The following is a 16,252-nucleotide window of genomic DNA, read 5'->3' as shown; positions in this document are numbered from 1 at the left end:
CCCTTTCTTATTTGCAATGGTGATGGACAGGTTGACAGACGAGATTAGACAGGAGTCCCCGTGGGCTATGATGTTTGCTGATGACATTGTGATCTGTAGTGATAGTAGGGAGCAGGTTGAGGAGACCCTGGAGAGATGTAGATATGCTCTAGAGAGGAGAGGAATGAAGGTCAGTAGGAACAAGACAGAATACATGTGTGTAAATGAGAGGGAGGTCAGTGGAATGGTGAGGATGCAGGGAGTAGAGTTGGCAAAGGTAGAGGAGTTTAAATACTTGGGTTCAACTGTACAGATGATTCGGGATTGTGGAAGAGAGGTGAAGAAGAGAGTGCAGGCAGGGTGGAGTGGGTGGAGAAGAGTGTCAGGAGTAATTTGTGACAGACTGGTATCAGCAAGAGTGAAAGGGAAGGTCTACAGGACATTAGTGAGACCAGCTATGTTATATGGGTTGGAGACGGTGGCACTGACTAGAAAGCAAGAGACAGAGCTGGAGGTAGCAGAGTTAAAGATGCTAAGATTTGCATTGGGTGTGATGAGGATGGACAGGATTAGAAATGAGTACATTAGAGGGTCAGCTCAAGTTGGACGGTTGGGAGACAAAGGCAGAGATGCTGGATATGTTGGGAAAAGGATACTAAGGATAGAGCTGTGAGGGAAGAGGAAAAGAGGAAGGCCTAAGCGAAGGTTTATGGATGTGGTGAGAGAGGACATGCAGGTGATGGGTGTAACAGAACAAGGTGCAGAGGACAGAATGATATGGAAGAAGATGATCTTCTGCGTTAACCCCTAATGGGAGCAGACGAAAGATGAAGAAGAAGAAGATATAAATGTAATGTTGACTGACTAACATTTGGCAGGAGGGTATATCTAGTCTTGTAGGTATCCACTAACAAAAGACATTTTGCTATAACTGTATTTAGGGGTAGAAAACAACTCCACCTTCAATAGAAAAACTAAATGCCCAAATTCTCAAAAATGCCTTGACGGATTTAATTGAAATTTGGTGACACTATTAAAAAAGAAAATTAGCCAACACCTGCTTTTTTAATTTGTCGATATTTAATAGTATAATGCTATTTTTTAAATAAAGTATAAAAAATAAAGATTTTTAAATAATATTATGCCAACTTACATGCTCGGCTCTGCACTGACAGCATGCTTCATGCACATGAAGGACCCGCCAGAAGTGACTGACGGGCCACATGAATACCAACAGTAATAAAAAGGGCAGGCGACTGAAGATTGTTCAGTGTTCTGGACAGGAAAAAAGAGATGTTCTCATGGTATGAAATGGAAAACAAAAAGTTTGATAAACTCATTGAAGATGCAAACCTCAATGGCTAGCAAGTACTATTTTTTGCTGTTGACTTGACATGAACTCTTAGATGCATACTCGCTCTCATCTTGGTTATCCATTCTGCGCCATTGACCTCCTGGCGTGAATTACTAAATGCAGCAATGCACTCTTTCACAAGAGCATCAAGCTAATGGATTCTCTTGATGTGCCAAGTGCCATGAAGCACTCTCACATACTTATCAAGTGCCTCGATTCACCAATACGAGGAGATTGGAGATTTTGTATGTAGCACTGCAAAGTACCCACACTTAATTGATGGCTGAGGGAGGTTGACCCAAGGAATTTCAAGAATAGCGGGTGCATTACCAAAAGGTGAAAGGCGAGAAAACAGGTGTGTGGCTCTTCAGAAATGCTGTGCCAAAGAGGGAGTGAGCAGTGCAGTTGCATTTGCACAGAAGTTCAAGAGTGCTGCGGGGCATACAGTACAGAAAAAATTAATGCAACCACATATTAGGGAGAACAAAGCAGATTACTAGTATCAGCTCAAAAGCGCACACTTTCCTGTAAACTTGTGTTTTGGTTTTGGAATTACCTTCAACAAAAGCCAAGGAAAAGGGAGGAACTGGTCTAATGCTGGAATGTTTTATTCGTGGACAACTGTGCATGTGCAAGAGTAAACAACTCCAGTGACCTAATGGTCTTTTTATTGTTACTTTTTATTTATCCAAGGCAACTTAACAACATTTAAGAATCAATTGGTTATATTTCTTGTTTTTCCAGTTTTAGCACTAGCAGGTGAAATGACATGTTTATTGTCAATGCAAACAGTGCCTACAGATAAAGGTAATATACTTGAACAAATGGTGTTTTTATTCTCATAATCTACCGGTAAATTAATAAAAATGCAGATTTGCCACGTGACAAAAGAAAGTTCACCCTTATATTTATCACTACTTCAGATCCTTTAAATTAAAATCAAGTGTTCCCGATTAAGTGCCAATGAGAGAGATTGCAGGTGGATCTGACTGTCCTATTTAAACCACAGATAGCTAGGGTCTCATGTTCTCTTTGCTATTCTGGTGTCATCGCGCCAAAATCAAAATAGCTCTCTAAGGCATTCAAAAAGAAGATTATGGATGCCAATGACACTGAAAGATAATTTGAAATCAATCATTTCATTGCATGGAAAATAATCTGCAAACTGTGTAGATTTCACACTAATGCTAATTTGTCCAGGACTAGCCAGCCCATCAAATTTAGCCCCAGAGCTGACTTCTAAAAACATCTCTAAGTATCCCAGAATTTCATTGTGGGTTCTACAGGTAACTCTTGTAACAGTTGGTGTCAAAGTGCATGCATCTACAATAAGAAAAAGATTGCATAAATTTGACCTGCATGCGAGTTGTGTCAAGAAAATCCTTTTGCTCCTCAAAAAAGAACTACTGTTTGGCATTAATGATACAGGCAAAGCCGAGGCCTTCCAGAACAATGTGCTCTGGGTGGATAACTCAAAGATAGATTTGTCTGGCCACAGTAATAGTAGACATCATTTTAGGAGAACAACCTTATTCCGACTGAGCAATGGTGGTAAAAATGTTATGGTTTGGGATTTCTTTGCTGCCTCATGACCAGGGCAGCTTGCAGTCACCAAGCCAACTATGAATTCTGCCTCATATCAGAGTGTGCTTGAGGAGAATGTGAGGGCATCTGTCCTAAAACTGAAGTTGAACTGGAAATGGGCCTTTCAGCATGATAATGATCTAAAGCACACTAGCAGATCCACCTAGGAATTGCTCAAGAAGAAGAAATCCAGGCTTATGGACTGGCCTAGTCAAAGCCCTGATTTGAATCTCATTGAAATGTTACAGGGGAGTTTAAAACAGGAAGAACATACAAGAAAACCCACAAACATCTTTCATCTGAAGGAGGAGTGGTCAAAAATTTCACTGAATCAGTGTCAGAAACTGGTGGGTAGTTATGCAAAATGCCAACAAAAAGTAATTTCTGCTAATGTGGGCAATAGCGGCTTCTGAGGCCAACGGTGTACTTGCTTTTACCACAGTAGACCATTACATTTATTGATATTTTTGTGGAATAAGTGATTGAATATTCAACTTCTCCTTGTGTTAGAATTTAAATATATAACCATTGTCTATATGCACTGTTTGTTTGAAAATCTCTTGTTCCAATATGTAGAAAAATTCAAACATTTTCAATGGGTAACGTTACTTTTCATATCACTACAAATATATATATATATATATATATATATATATATATATATATATATATATATATATATATATATATATATATATATATATATATATATATATATATATATATATATATATATATATATATATATATATATAGTAGCTGTGTAAGCCCATGCTGTAAAAAGGCCAGGCTCCTAGAAACGATTGAAATTGTCAGAAAAAAATGTAAATTGTCTATCAGCAGCTAAGCGAGTTTCTCTCTGTTTGGAGGTTTCATTTTGCTGATGTGCTCGCCTCTCTTATGTATTAGCAGCTAAGCAAGTTTGTCTTTCGTGGGTGGTTTCACTTTGGTGACAGAGTCGCTTTCTTTCAAATTCATGCTGTAGCCTCGTACTTCTTTCTTCTCCCGATTCGTTACCTTGGGGCCGCCTTGCCATCTTTGTGAGTTTCATGCTGTAGCCTCGCAATTCTGGGCCGGACAGACAGACACACACATTTCCGTGCTTAGACGTTTATATATAAGATACTGTTCAGTCAAATCATTAAAAGCACTGACAGGTGAAGTGAATAACATTAATTATCTGTTTACAATGGCACCTGTCAAGAGGTGGGATATATTATGCAGTAAGTGAACAATCACTTCATGAAGGACTTGTATTGGAAGCAGGAAAAATGGGCAAGGATCTAAGCGACTTTGACAGGGGACAAATTGTGATGGCTAGACGTATCGATCACAGCATCTCCAAAATAGCAGGTCTTGTGAGGTGCTCCTGGTATGCAAGATTAGTACTTACCAAAACTGGCCCAAGGAAGGACAACTGGTAAACTGGCAACAAAGTCATGGGTGCCCATGGCTTAGCGATGCACATGGGGAGAGAAGACTAGCTTGTCCGATCCCACAGAAGATCTATTGTAGCACAAATTGCTACAAATTACAAAAACGTAATGCCGGCTATGAGAATGCACACAGTGCATTGCAGCATCGAAGAAGATGGCTTGAACAATTATGTTTTCTTTAAGATCATGTGTGTCACTTACCTGGGGAAGGGACAGCAGTAGTATGCACTATGGGAAAAATGCAAGCCGAAGGAGGCAGTGTGATTCTCTGAGCAAAGTTCTGTTGAAAAACCTTGGGTCCTGGCATTCATGTGGATGTTACATGACACTTACCACTTGCCTAAAGATTGTTGCAAACAACATATACTGTAGGCCTTCATGGCAAAGGTATTTCCTGATGGAATGATGCGCCTTGCTACACTAAATAATCTGTTCAGGAATGATTTGAGGAACATGACAAAGAGGTCAAAGTGCTGACCTGGCCTCCTAATTTCTGAGATCGCAATCTGATCTAGTATCTGTGGACTTACAAGACTTAAAGCCCTGCTTTTAACAGTTTAGTGCCAGATACAACAGGACATCTTCAGAGATCTTGTGGAGTCCATGTTCCAACAGTACATGCTGGTGTATATCAGGCCTATTCAATTACAAATTAAGTTGAGCCAGATTTTCAAACCAAGACATGTAGCTGGGCCAGACATTTTCAGCGGCTGGTAAGGAGCAGGTAATTTCAAATTTTAAATCAACACAAATGAAAAACCCGGGACACAAACCCACAATCTCCTTACTGCACGACTATTGTGTCCCCTCCAAAGGTGTACCGTACTACATAATATTGTACTTGATAGTTTAAAATTACAAACACACAATTTTGAAAAACTGAACAATATCAACCACAGGTTAACACTGTGCTGTACATTCTACAAAAAAGTTGTTATGTAGTCCCACATAGCAATCAGTGCTTAATCTGACTGTGTTTTAAAGAAAATTGCAAACTTTTTGCATGTATTCATCAAATGCAGTCTTCCTAATTCATTCTTTGCTTTGAGTGTCAATGACTGATCATCATCCTTGCAGGAGCGAAGCATGTGACTGGAGGGCGTACGAGTCGTATGAAGAGAAGTGCGGAGACAGTGCTTGTTAGTAATGAGGATCTCATTGGATTAACATTCTGATTAGTTTGCGAAAGCCCATGTTCACACTCACTTTTTGAAACTGGAATATAACTGAGACTCAGAACACAACTGATTATAGAATCATTTAATATGTAGTAGATACCACAACCAACTGTCATGGCTGAGGTACCGTCTGGAGGGACCAGAAAGGGACAGTAATAGCTTCCGGGTCACGATGGGGCAACTGCACTGGACAAAAAGAGGACCACGGGAAAGGGACAAAGAGGTTCTGACCTGTTGGGAACCATGGCCACCACCAGGGGGTGCCTTCAGCCTCATGGGACCTGGGAAACTGTCACTTCCGCCACACCAGGAAGTGCTGCCGGAAGATTGTCACTATGCCACCTGTAGCACATCCTGGCGGAAATAAAAGGCGCCGCCTCCTAACAGTTGGGAGCGGGAGCAGGACGGAGCTTCCAGGAGGAGCTTGGCGGCTAAAAGACTGACGAAGAAAAGGTTTATATGGGAGACTAATTGCTGCGTGCATTGTGTGGTGTTTGGGACTTTATTCTTGTGATTAATAAACGTTTGACTTTTGATAAAGATGTGGTTTCCGACTGGTGGTGTCCAGGCAAGTCTCACAATGGCACCCGAACAGGGATGCCCGGGACCTCAGTCGGCCACACACACGCACCGCAGGGAGACGGTCAACACCTGCACCACAGACGTTCCGTGAATCACCCTGAGGCTGTCAGAACTTCTCCAAAGTGCCATATTCCACCTGAAGGGGATGAGGAATGCCAGCGAAGGCAGTGGAGAGGGCGATTCCCCAGCGTTCATCGTTGCCAGAGGGACTACGGTAGGCATAGCCACTGACGCGTCCGGAGAAGCCTGCCTGGAACTGCGTTACTGGCTGGGATGTGCCAATCCTAAACGCGAAGCCAGGACGGTGTCGCTAGAGGAAGGAGAGGATCCGCCATGTCTCCAGGAGCCAAGGCAGGAAGGACGGCAGCGAGTCACGCAGTTCCCTCGGGAGGAGAAGCAAGATGGCTGTGGACTGGAAGTCCCGGTCTATGACAGTAAAGGAATTAGACGGTGTGTGCCGCGCTCCCATAGGTGATTGGTTGATGACGGGGCAGACGAACGTCCATCTTGAGCAAGGGGAGGGTCCGGGGAATCCTGGAAGAAAGCTCCAGAAAGCAAAGCTGATGAGTAGGACCGATTGTAAGGTAAGTCCACCACTGGTTAATGCTATATTTCTACCTGCAGATCAAGAAGAATCAGAGAGGATGATTCAATTAATGCAGAGGATCAAGCAGGTAGAACACGACCTCCAAGTCCGCATGGACGAGCTGAAGGGGAAGGTGGTCACGTCACGTCACACATTACGTCACGAGGCAGAGAGGTGCGACACTGAAATCTTTGACCGGAGGATCGTGGCGGTAAAGGTAAATAAAACCAATACCATAAAGCAAAGAGGAGAAGCAAGCGAATGTTTCCCAGTATAATACAGTTCCGGAGAACGAGTAGCCGCGTCTCCAACAGTGAAAGCGCTGATCGCTTGGAATGGGTGGAGCCAAGACGCCGGCTGACGAGTGCCATGGGTCTTAGTGCTCTACCGCCAGAGCCAGCATTAGTCTCACGTCATTCTGCAGGGGCGCAGATGGCAGGAGGTCTTTTCCTTTACCGTAGGAAGACCCAAGCTGTCAGAAGGCCCCAGAGAAATAGGATGTATCGTTGGAGGAAAGCCGGTTCTTCCTACAAAGGGAGACGTGAGCCCGTGAGCTTCCGTAAAGTGACAAGACGAACGCTACTAGTGCAGAGGGAAGCCCCGAAGTCAGCGGAGTTGTTGCAGAAAAGGGCAGTCTCTATAGTTAACCCAAAGGCGGGGGCACGAGAGGCACGGAGCGGTGCAGAGGTTTCGGTGACCAGGGTGCTGGTCAAAGGGGGGAGCGTTGGCCCTACTCTAATGAAAGAAAAGCCAGACAGTGGAGTCAGGGCAACGTCTCCACCCCTGTGTTTCTTTTCTTTTTTATAGGACCAGGCCCTGGGAGATGACAACTTACGCCTGCTTCAGACATAGTATACCCTTGCAGGACAGGCCGCTGTGAGCGACAAGTCTTCGCTGGCGTTGGGGCAGAGTGGCAGATTGCCGGGGTCATTACCTGGCTGGGATGCCTGGAGGGACTGAAAAGGGACAGTAATAGCTTCCGGGTCACGAGGGGGCAACCACCCTGGACCACCACACCTGGCAAGATGGCGGATGAACCTGCCAGGGATGCCTGGAGTGCTTCCGGGGCAAAGGGCAGCACTTCCGTCACACCAGGAAGTGCTGCCGGAAGATCGTCACCAGCCACCTGCAGCACATCCGGGCGGGAATAAAAGGCGCCGCCTCCTAACAGTTGGGGAGCTCTGTTGGGAGTCGGGAGTGGGAGCAGGACGAAGCTCGCAGGAAGAGCTTGGCAGCTAAAAGACCGATGAAGAGAAGGTTTATATGGGAGATTAATTGCTGTGTGCATTGTGTGGTGTTTGGGACTTTATTCTTGTAATTAATAAACGTGTGACTTTTGATAAAGATGTGGTTTCCAACTGGTGGTGTTCAGGCAAGTCTCACACACTATATCATAGACTACTACTACCACTTCTAGAAAGACAACAACGCGCTGCACTGCGGGTTGAATGTTGGTAGGCTACATGAAGTGTTGCATTCATGGTCTGTACTGCTATAAGAATTTACATGGAATCTCTTTTCTTTCTCTCTTATTTTTATAACGCTGTCAGGTTTTTCACATTTGGGGAAATTGCAGGGGTCAGCACACCCAGAGTGCAATGGATGAGGCTCGCCCGGGGAGAACCACCATGTAGGAATTTCTGAAGGCTCGGTTTTTCTCTGGGGTTGCTTCTGGGAGGCATGTGACCTGCGGGCCGCCATTTTTATAGGCCAGGTGTATATGTATATTAATTAATGGACAGATATTACGGGGCTCCATTTTGTTAATCAGTTTCAATCTACTTTGTTTCTTCTGTTTAAACAAATCTGTGTGTACTCACTATGTATTTAGTAGTCTGTAATATTCGTTTTTGTATCTACCTGTGAACTTGTCACAGCACTCTGTGTCTGCACTCAGTGAAGAGCACTGAACAAAAATAAAGTGAAATGAATTGAATGTACTGCTTATTAAATTTAACTGTTATCCTCTGAAGATAGTCTCCTGTTTTCCTATCTTTAGAGTGGTGGTCCATACTAGGTTTTTTTTTTTAGTCATAGTTACACATTAAGTTTTCTCTCGACATTTAAACCTTAGTTATATATTATTTAATCTCTATAAAGTTTTATTTAGAAATCACATTGTGTTTCTCAATGAAATAATGTCCTTATTAGCGGGTTGTTATATGTAATTCATTAAACATATTCAGTATTTCCTAATGCCTTAAAATTCATTTAACTGAAACACAAATGTCCATGAACTATTTAATTCAATGAAATTGCCATTAACAAAACTTCAAAATCATCATCTTATTATAAAAGTTATCAAAGAGAAAAATTGCTTACTGGGCATGTGAACTAATGCTTACCTTGAATCACACCAAGAATACAGAACCAGAGCAGGAACCCACTTGGACGGTTACAGCACTGCAAACATTTTGGACTAAAGCTGCCCCAAGCATACGGCCCTTCTGAAAGCTCTTCTTCTGTCCGAGTCGCTTGTTTGATTTTTTCATCTTTATTTATTGCAGTTTCATCGTCACTGTAATAAACTGGATTATCTATGCCATTCATAACTGCTGTTTCACGTTATCAGTCAAAGGCTATCTGGATGTGCACATTGCTCACAACATGCTGCTTTTAGTAAAGAGAAGCGTAACAGTATGATCATCTGAGGAAATGACAGGAAATGTTGACACTGACGCCATAAGCATGTTGAAAGCCTATACTTCTCTAAACTACAACTTGTTTCACGAGTTTGGCATGTGTGGCTACTCCTTCTGCGAGATTATCCAGTAGTTCCCTTTATGAGAAGAAAAAAAAAAAACAAAAAAGATTTGCCCAGTTGTAATTAAGAGCTGTTTTCTGAAATTTAATCCTTTGGTTGCATTTTTTTGGTATGAGACTACAGCAAATGTATGTAGTGGAGCTGATATAATGTATTATTGTATTCCTTTAAAAAGCCCTATAAAACAATCATAATAATGAAACCACTAAAAGAAGAAATATGACGAATATGCAAACCACATGCAGAAAATGGCAGAAATTTTACTTTGATGTTATAGTCCTCCTGGACTTAAGAATAAATGAAAGCCTAAAGGAATGAGAAGTCAAGTAGAAATGTAACAGATTTGCATTCCTGCTTATTTAAATTCAACTTCTGTAATTCATAAAAAGATTATATATATATATATATATATATATATATATATATATATATATATATATATATATATATATATATATATATATATATATATATAATCAGTTCATTCGACAGCTCCCAGTATCCTACAGTCATTGTAATCCATGGCTGGATCAACCATCGAGGTAACTTGAGTGCCCATCCTGTGACACTTGCTCGCAAACGGGTCTTTGTATATTTGAGCAAAAAAAAATATCTAATAACACAAAAAGCCCAATTTTTCTCCAACAGTACAAGTAGTCACAGTAACATACTGTCCAGCACCCTTCCCTATCGCATTATCATGATTATAAATCTATCCAATCACGCTTTAATAAATAGCATTTAAAAGAAAAATATAAGTCCTGGTTGGTTGATTTTGGTGGGGCACAATCAGAGCAGCTGCCTAAAATGTGATTTTGATAAGATCATACATTTGATATGTTAGCATGCCACAAAAAAGAAAAAGTCCACATGGAAGATCTTTCAAAACAAGAAATGAAAAAATAAGGAATGCAATAGAAGTAAAAGACTCTGTTTTGTTGAAAAAAAACACCTGACATGTTCAAAAAAGATAAGCCAAAATGATGATTTAAACAAGTACTTTAAAGAAGTCATAAATACTGCTAATATCACCACTTTTAGCAGCTTTAGGAGTAATGAGGAGTCCCAAAACACGCCTTCAGCAAAAATGTGGTAGAAATGAGGCCACTGCTTAAGGGCAGCATGGCGACACAGCAATTAGTAGTGTCACAATACATATTCTGAATGCTGGACTTTCAAATCACTATCTAAGTGAATATTTCCCATGCGCATTTCTTTCCATGGATGCATCCAATTTCCCCTCCGTCCTTAAGACATGCAACAGTTCTAAATTGGATCAGTGTAGATGCACAAGTGTGCCACCCCATTAGTCTGTCCCTTTTGAGCACTGCGGCTAGAATTGACTCTGGTGCCCTGTGAATCGGTAATTGGTAAAAAGATGGCTGTTACAGCTCAGTAGCTTCTTTTCTACTCACTGTAGGCAGCAATTAGCAGCAAGCTCACACGCATTCTCTCTGGAAGGTGATCACCTCAATCTTTTTAACTGTTCTGTAAGTAGCGATGATTCCCTCAGCAGAGGAAAAAGAAGCAGCAACTGTAGTTTTTGGCGTGAAAATACTTCATTCGTCTGTGATTTCTTTGAATCTATTTTTTTTCCCCTTTATATCAAAAGCACAGTTTTGCCTAACATATATTTCCACTTTGGTAAATCGCTTTGTTATCTGTTCATTTCATTGATATCTACTTTATAAGACAACTGTTTGAAAATGGATGAGATCTGACAGTTAATCATGCCTCCCTCTTAGAGGGTTGAAGAGGCATCTGTTTGACTTTAGCCTTACCGCAAGCACTACACAAATGTTTTATATAACATGAGTGGAAATATCTCTTTCTGCATAACACGCAAAGTTTAATGCATGCGCCGCTGCTTTTTCTAGTGACAGCACTGAGCTATTTACCAACCTTATGTGAAAATTCACATGGAGGAAACATACTATTTTGAATGACTGTCTTAACAGCTTTACATTTGGTCCAAAGCAAAGTGAATCCTTTATTGCCATAACAACATTTGTATTTTGGTTTGGTGGAGCTCTTACATATAAAACATCAGTGCAAACATCTAACTTATCTTAAAAAAAACACCAAAGACCAAATTGTTGTAGATGACTATTTACGTCAAGATGTTAAAATCTTTCCTCTTTTTATTTAAAAATGGAGAAAAGAATCAACATTATGGTGTTGTAGGAATCAGCACTTCTGTTGTCCAACTAAATGCTTCAAGGAGATTTTGGGCTCAGTTTCTTCCTATGCAGAGTTTGCAGAATGTTTCCAGTTTTTGTGGGGATTTCTCTATGCTGAAATGACTTATCTTTTGGAGTGGATGACACAATAAAATAGTGATGGACCAGAATCTTGTCTAGACCAGGTTTCTTCCTTGTTTGTGGTGCTGCGACTCCTTTATTGACCAAGATGGTTTGAGAAAACAGAAAAAGAAGTTCAGTGTCCTCATATCTTGGGCATCTCTCCATATTTCACAAGTTGAGATTGAAAGAGATTGAGAAGCTCTTCATCCAAGATTCTTTACAGGCAAACAGACTCACAGCCAAAATAAAAACCTTTAGTAAAGGTGACTGGTTAAAGAAATTAAGGGTAGTAATAGTCAAAGTCAGCTGGCATCAATAAAGCCATGCCCAAGAGTTAATGAAATTAAAAAAAGCACTCAAAACATAAATATACAACATTTACAAGAAAATTACAACACAAAATGCTGAGTGAGATGAAAGTTTATTTTCTGGCTTACATTTCCCTTATTAGGTATGGAACAGTGGTGAAGCCTCTTAGATCAAGTGTCCTTGGTTTGAATCTTGCAGCCCAACATTGTGCAGGTTGCACATTTCTCTTCCTGACTTCAAGGCTTTTCCTCTGGGCACTCCATATGTGCCCCCTACATGTGAGTTAGGTTAACGGGCAATGCTATACGGGGTTCCGTGTTGGTGTGAGTGGGTGTGTTTGTGTGTGCACTGGGGCTGTCTGGAAAACCTGTCCAGGGTTGTTTCCTGCTGGGATATTAGCTCTGGGCCCTCATGACTCTAAACACTCTGTATAATAACACAAAGTGTAAAGAAACTGAAATACATTTTAAAAAGGCAACAACCAGAGATGTGCACCAAAGTTAGAATCAATCCCCTCATCATCTCTCATCTCCTACAGGCTATCTCTCCTTCACTCATTTCTGCAGTTACGCATGCCATTAACACTCCACTCTGCACAAGCATTTTTCCTACTTTGTTGTCCTCTTCTCAAGAAGTCCACTCTCAACACTTCTCAAGTTAGTAATTAAAGGCCAGTGTCTCTTCTCTCATTTCTATCCAAAACATTGCTGTGTCTAACAAGGTCTTTACCTTTCCTCTACAACAACAACAACAACAACATTTATTTATATAGCACATTTTCATACAAAAAAAATGTAGCTCAAAGTGCTTTAACACAGACTGCTCAGTCATAATCAGTCAGGCTTCAAGAATGGTCATTCCTCTGTTGTAGCTCTACTTACTGCTGTCAACACGGAGCTACCAACATGTCATCTATCCTCATCCTGCTACAGCTCCATTCTGACTTTGACGAGGTCAATCACCAGATCCTTCTTGCCTCCTTCTTTGACCTTGACATCTCTGGGACTGCATTCATGGAGTCAGTCAGGTCCTACCTTTTGGACTGATCCTACCATGTGTCCTGACGTAGAGAAATGTCAAGTGTACACCAGGTAACCATGGGGGTGCCCCAAGGATCAGTGCTAGGCCCTCTGCTCTTCTCCCTATACACCTCCTCACTTTAGCCCTATAATCCAGTCTCATGATTTCTCTCATTAGATCAATGCTAACGATATGCAGCTACGCTGTACCTGTTGTTCTCTCAGGAGGAACACATGGCATTGTCTAGTGTCTCTACATGTCTCTTTGATATTGCAACCTGTATGAAGGAACACCATCTTCAGCTCAACTTAACAGAGACCACCTTTTTGTTATCCTTGGTCGACCATCTGTTCAGTATTTCATCTATGTTCAGCATGGCTTACTACAACTAACACCCACAAAGTCGGTACACAACCTTGGGATGGTGATTGATGACCAGCTGTTCTTTAGGAGCCATGTTGCTATGGTCTCTTGTCTTATAGATTCACACTATACAATATGAACAAAATCAGATCATATCTAACAGAGTGAGCAGCACAACTCCTGTTCCAGGTTTTGGTGTTGTCACATCCGGACTACTGCAACTCTCTGCTGGTGGGAGGACCAACATATGTCCCCAAGCTGTAGGAAAGAATGCAGAAACACGTCTGGAATTCAGTCAGCTGAAACGGGCACAAGTCATTCCTCTCTTCGGGCCACTACATTGGCCCCTAGAAGTAAGGCATATTAAGTTGAAATCCTTGATTCCTGCCTACAAAGTAGATAATGGATCAACATCTTGATATATATGGAGACTCTTGTGGGGTCCTATGCTGCTTCTCGACCACTGAGGTCTGCTGATAACAGCAACAACATTTATTTCTGTGGCACATTTTCATATACTTAATATGCAGCTAAAAAAAGCTCTGCAAAATTTCAAAGAAATAATTACAAGAGAAGGAAAACAAATTAAATTAGGCAAGAATAATAATGAATGTTATAAAGATAAATCAATAAGAGCTTACATAACATAGATACATAATTACTAGAAAAGTAGTGTCATTATATATACTGTATATACTCGCGTATAAGTTGGGTCTTGAAAAACAGCTGAAAATACATTTTTAAAATCGGTATGTAACTTCTACTGAACTGGTCATCAATAAAAAATGTGTTCCCCCAAAAGTCCCACAATGTGTCAGGAGAGGCCCAAGACTCCACCAACCCCTCCTTTTGTCTGCCGTTCACCCCTGGACCCACCTATCAGTCTCAGCTGCTCATCAGTTCTAATCATTCTGGAGTCTGATGGTTGGGATAAGGAAAAAAAGATGAGCATTCAACCAATGATTTCACCTTAATTCATTTCTTTCATAGTTTCAAAGGCTTAGTGACAATATACAAATAATAAAACTGAGCTTTCTAATTTCTTTCTGGAATGCAGAAAGCATTTATTATGCTCCATGGAATCATTTTTGTGTTTTTAACCTTGAATTTTAAGATTATCAACATTATCATCATGATTTTATTCTACGTTTCCAGTTTTTACTGACGTCCACGTAAATGCGTCTGACACTGAAGTACTGGCAGCCTTTACGTATTCAGTGTCATTTTACTTTATGTCTTTTTTGGTCATCTGTAACTGTAATTATTAGGATACAATGAATGGAGCGAACTCCACATAAGAAAAGAAAAATGACAAAAGAAAATTGAGTATCTGAAGCAATGTCAAAAATACAAATGCTGCATAACTTGTTATCAATATAAATCTCATTCTGCTAGGGTTTTCAGAATGCACAACATGATTTAGGTATTTAAATCACTTTTCCTGGATTCCAAATATTTTTGTCATTCTCTGAAATTCAGCTTTTTCAGGGTTTTGAGCCCCAAAGAATTGGAATTTTTTGTTATTTTCTTTAAATATTGTTTCCAAAAGAATTTTTCTTTTTGTGTCTGCACTGCCGTTTTGTTTTGCCTTGGGCACCACCATCTTGAGTATTGGTTGCTACAAAGCTACATTTTGTACTTGGGGATTCGGTTCCCAGAAGTATATGGTGTGATGTCACTCCTGCAAAATATTATCAGCCAACAAAGCCCAGTAGACTTCTTCCAAAATTGTGTATAACATAGTGCTATATCTATTATACTGTATACAGTATATTCTTGGTATTTATACTTTGGAAAGGAATTTTTACTTTTGACTTTTGCTTTATGATTTTGCCAAGATGCTTTCTGTGACTTCCTGTTTTTGACCTACACCTTGCTATTAGGCACGTGTTAATGTTCTGGTTCCTTATATCTGCCTTAGTGGTCTATCAAATTCTGTCTTTTTTTTTTTTTAAAAAGACAAACAAAATAAACAGTGATATCACTTGGTGGTAAAATGACTCACTGAGATTGAAATGGTTTGGAACAAAAACCTACAGTCCCAAAGGGCCCACAACCACTTGAGGACCACTGTCTTATAGTGTACCTTTGTGAATATTTTGATTTCTAGGATTTAATTGCCATCGGGACTGGTGTTTTGGATCATATGCCTGACTTTTTTAACTTTTGCTTTTTCTGTTTAGTCTTGCCGACCTTTGCCTTTGTGTTCCCTGTGTTTGTGTTTTTAACCAAAGTCACACACATGCGAGTAGGAGGCAGCTAAAGGGTCTGAGTAAGTGTAATAAAACATCCGACCAGGGGGCAGCAGAGTGCACTGACTGTGTTTCTCAGTTCCCTACAGACCTTTCCTGCAAGGTTCCGGCGCCTCAGAAGACAACACTTCCGGAGCCGGCCCCTTTGCTGATGTCACTTACAAAGCCGGCCCCTTTGCTGACATCATTTCTGAAGCCGCCCCCTTTGCTGACGTCACTTCTGGTTCTGGCCCCTTTGATGACATCAGCTCCTTTATGGGCCTTTAAAGCCTAGATCTTGGGCTACTATAGTCAGTTCTGTTGTGGACTCTGTTCTATGCACATCGTGCTTCAAAAACTTAAAACTTTTGCAGCCGGGAAACAATATACGGGTGGCTGCCCCAAATCTTGATGATGTCTTTTGTGTATTATTATCACACCACATATCTGTTGGCTACTCTGGTCAGCTTGTCTTGATCTGCAATCCCTTCCTGCAAAGAGAGGCTGCTAAACGTGATGGTTCTCTTCTGCATCTGAAGTTTCTTTGCTCTTGGTTTGGGCTC

The 16,252-nt window shown here is 41.0% G+C and overlaps 1 protein-coding gene and 1 pseudogene across 1 annotated transcript in view; both read right to left on the bottom strand.

Annotated features, from left to right (window-relative positions):
• LOC120532664 (solute carrier organic anion transporter family member 4C1-like) overlaps positions 1-9,348 on the bottom strand; it is a 98,226-nt gene extending 88,878 nt beyond the window's left edge. Inside the window, exon 1 of the mRNA XM_039758915.1 lies at positions 9,045-9,348. Within this exon, the coding sequence (XP_039614849.1) occupies positions 9,045-9,249 (205 nt within the window). The 5' untranslated portion in view covers positions 9,250-9,348. The remainder of the gene's footprint in view (positions 1-9,044) is intronic.
• Positions 8,235-8,337, bottom strand: LOC120533131 (annotated as a pseudogene).
• Positions 9,349-16,252: the final 6,904 nt, after the last annotated feature.

This window comes from Polypterus senegalus, chromosome 7 (assembly GCF_016835505.1).
Source record: "Polypterus senegalus isolate Bchr_013 chromosome 7, ASM1683550v1, whole genome shotgun sequence".
NCBI classification, from domain to species: Eukaryota; Metazoa; Chordata; class Cladistia; order Polypteriformes; family Polypteridae; genus Polypterus; species Polypterus senegalus.
This window is presented reverse-complemented; position numbering and strand designations above follow the sequence as displayed.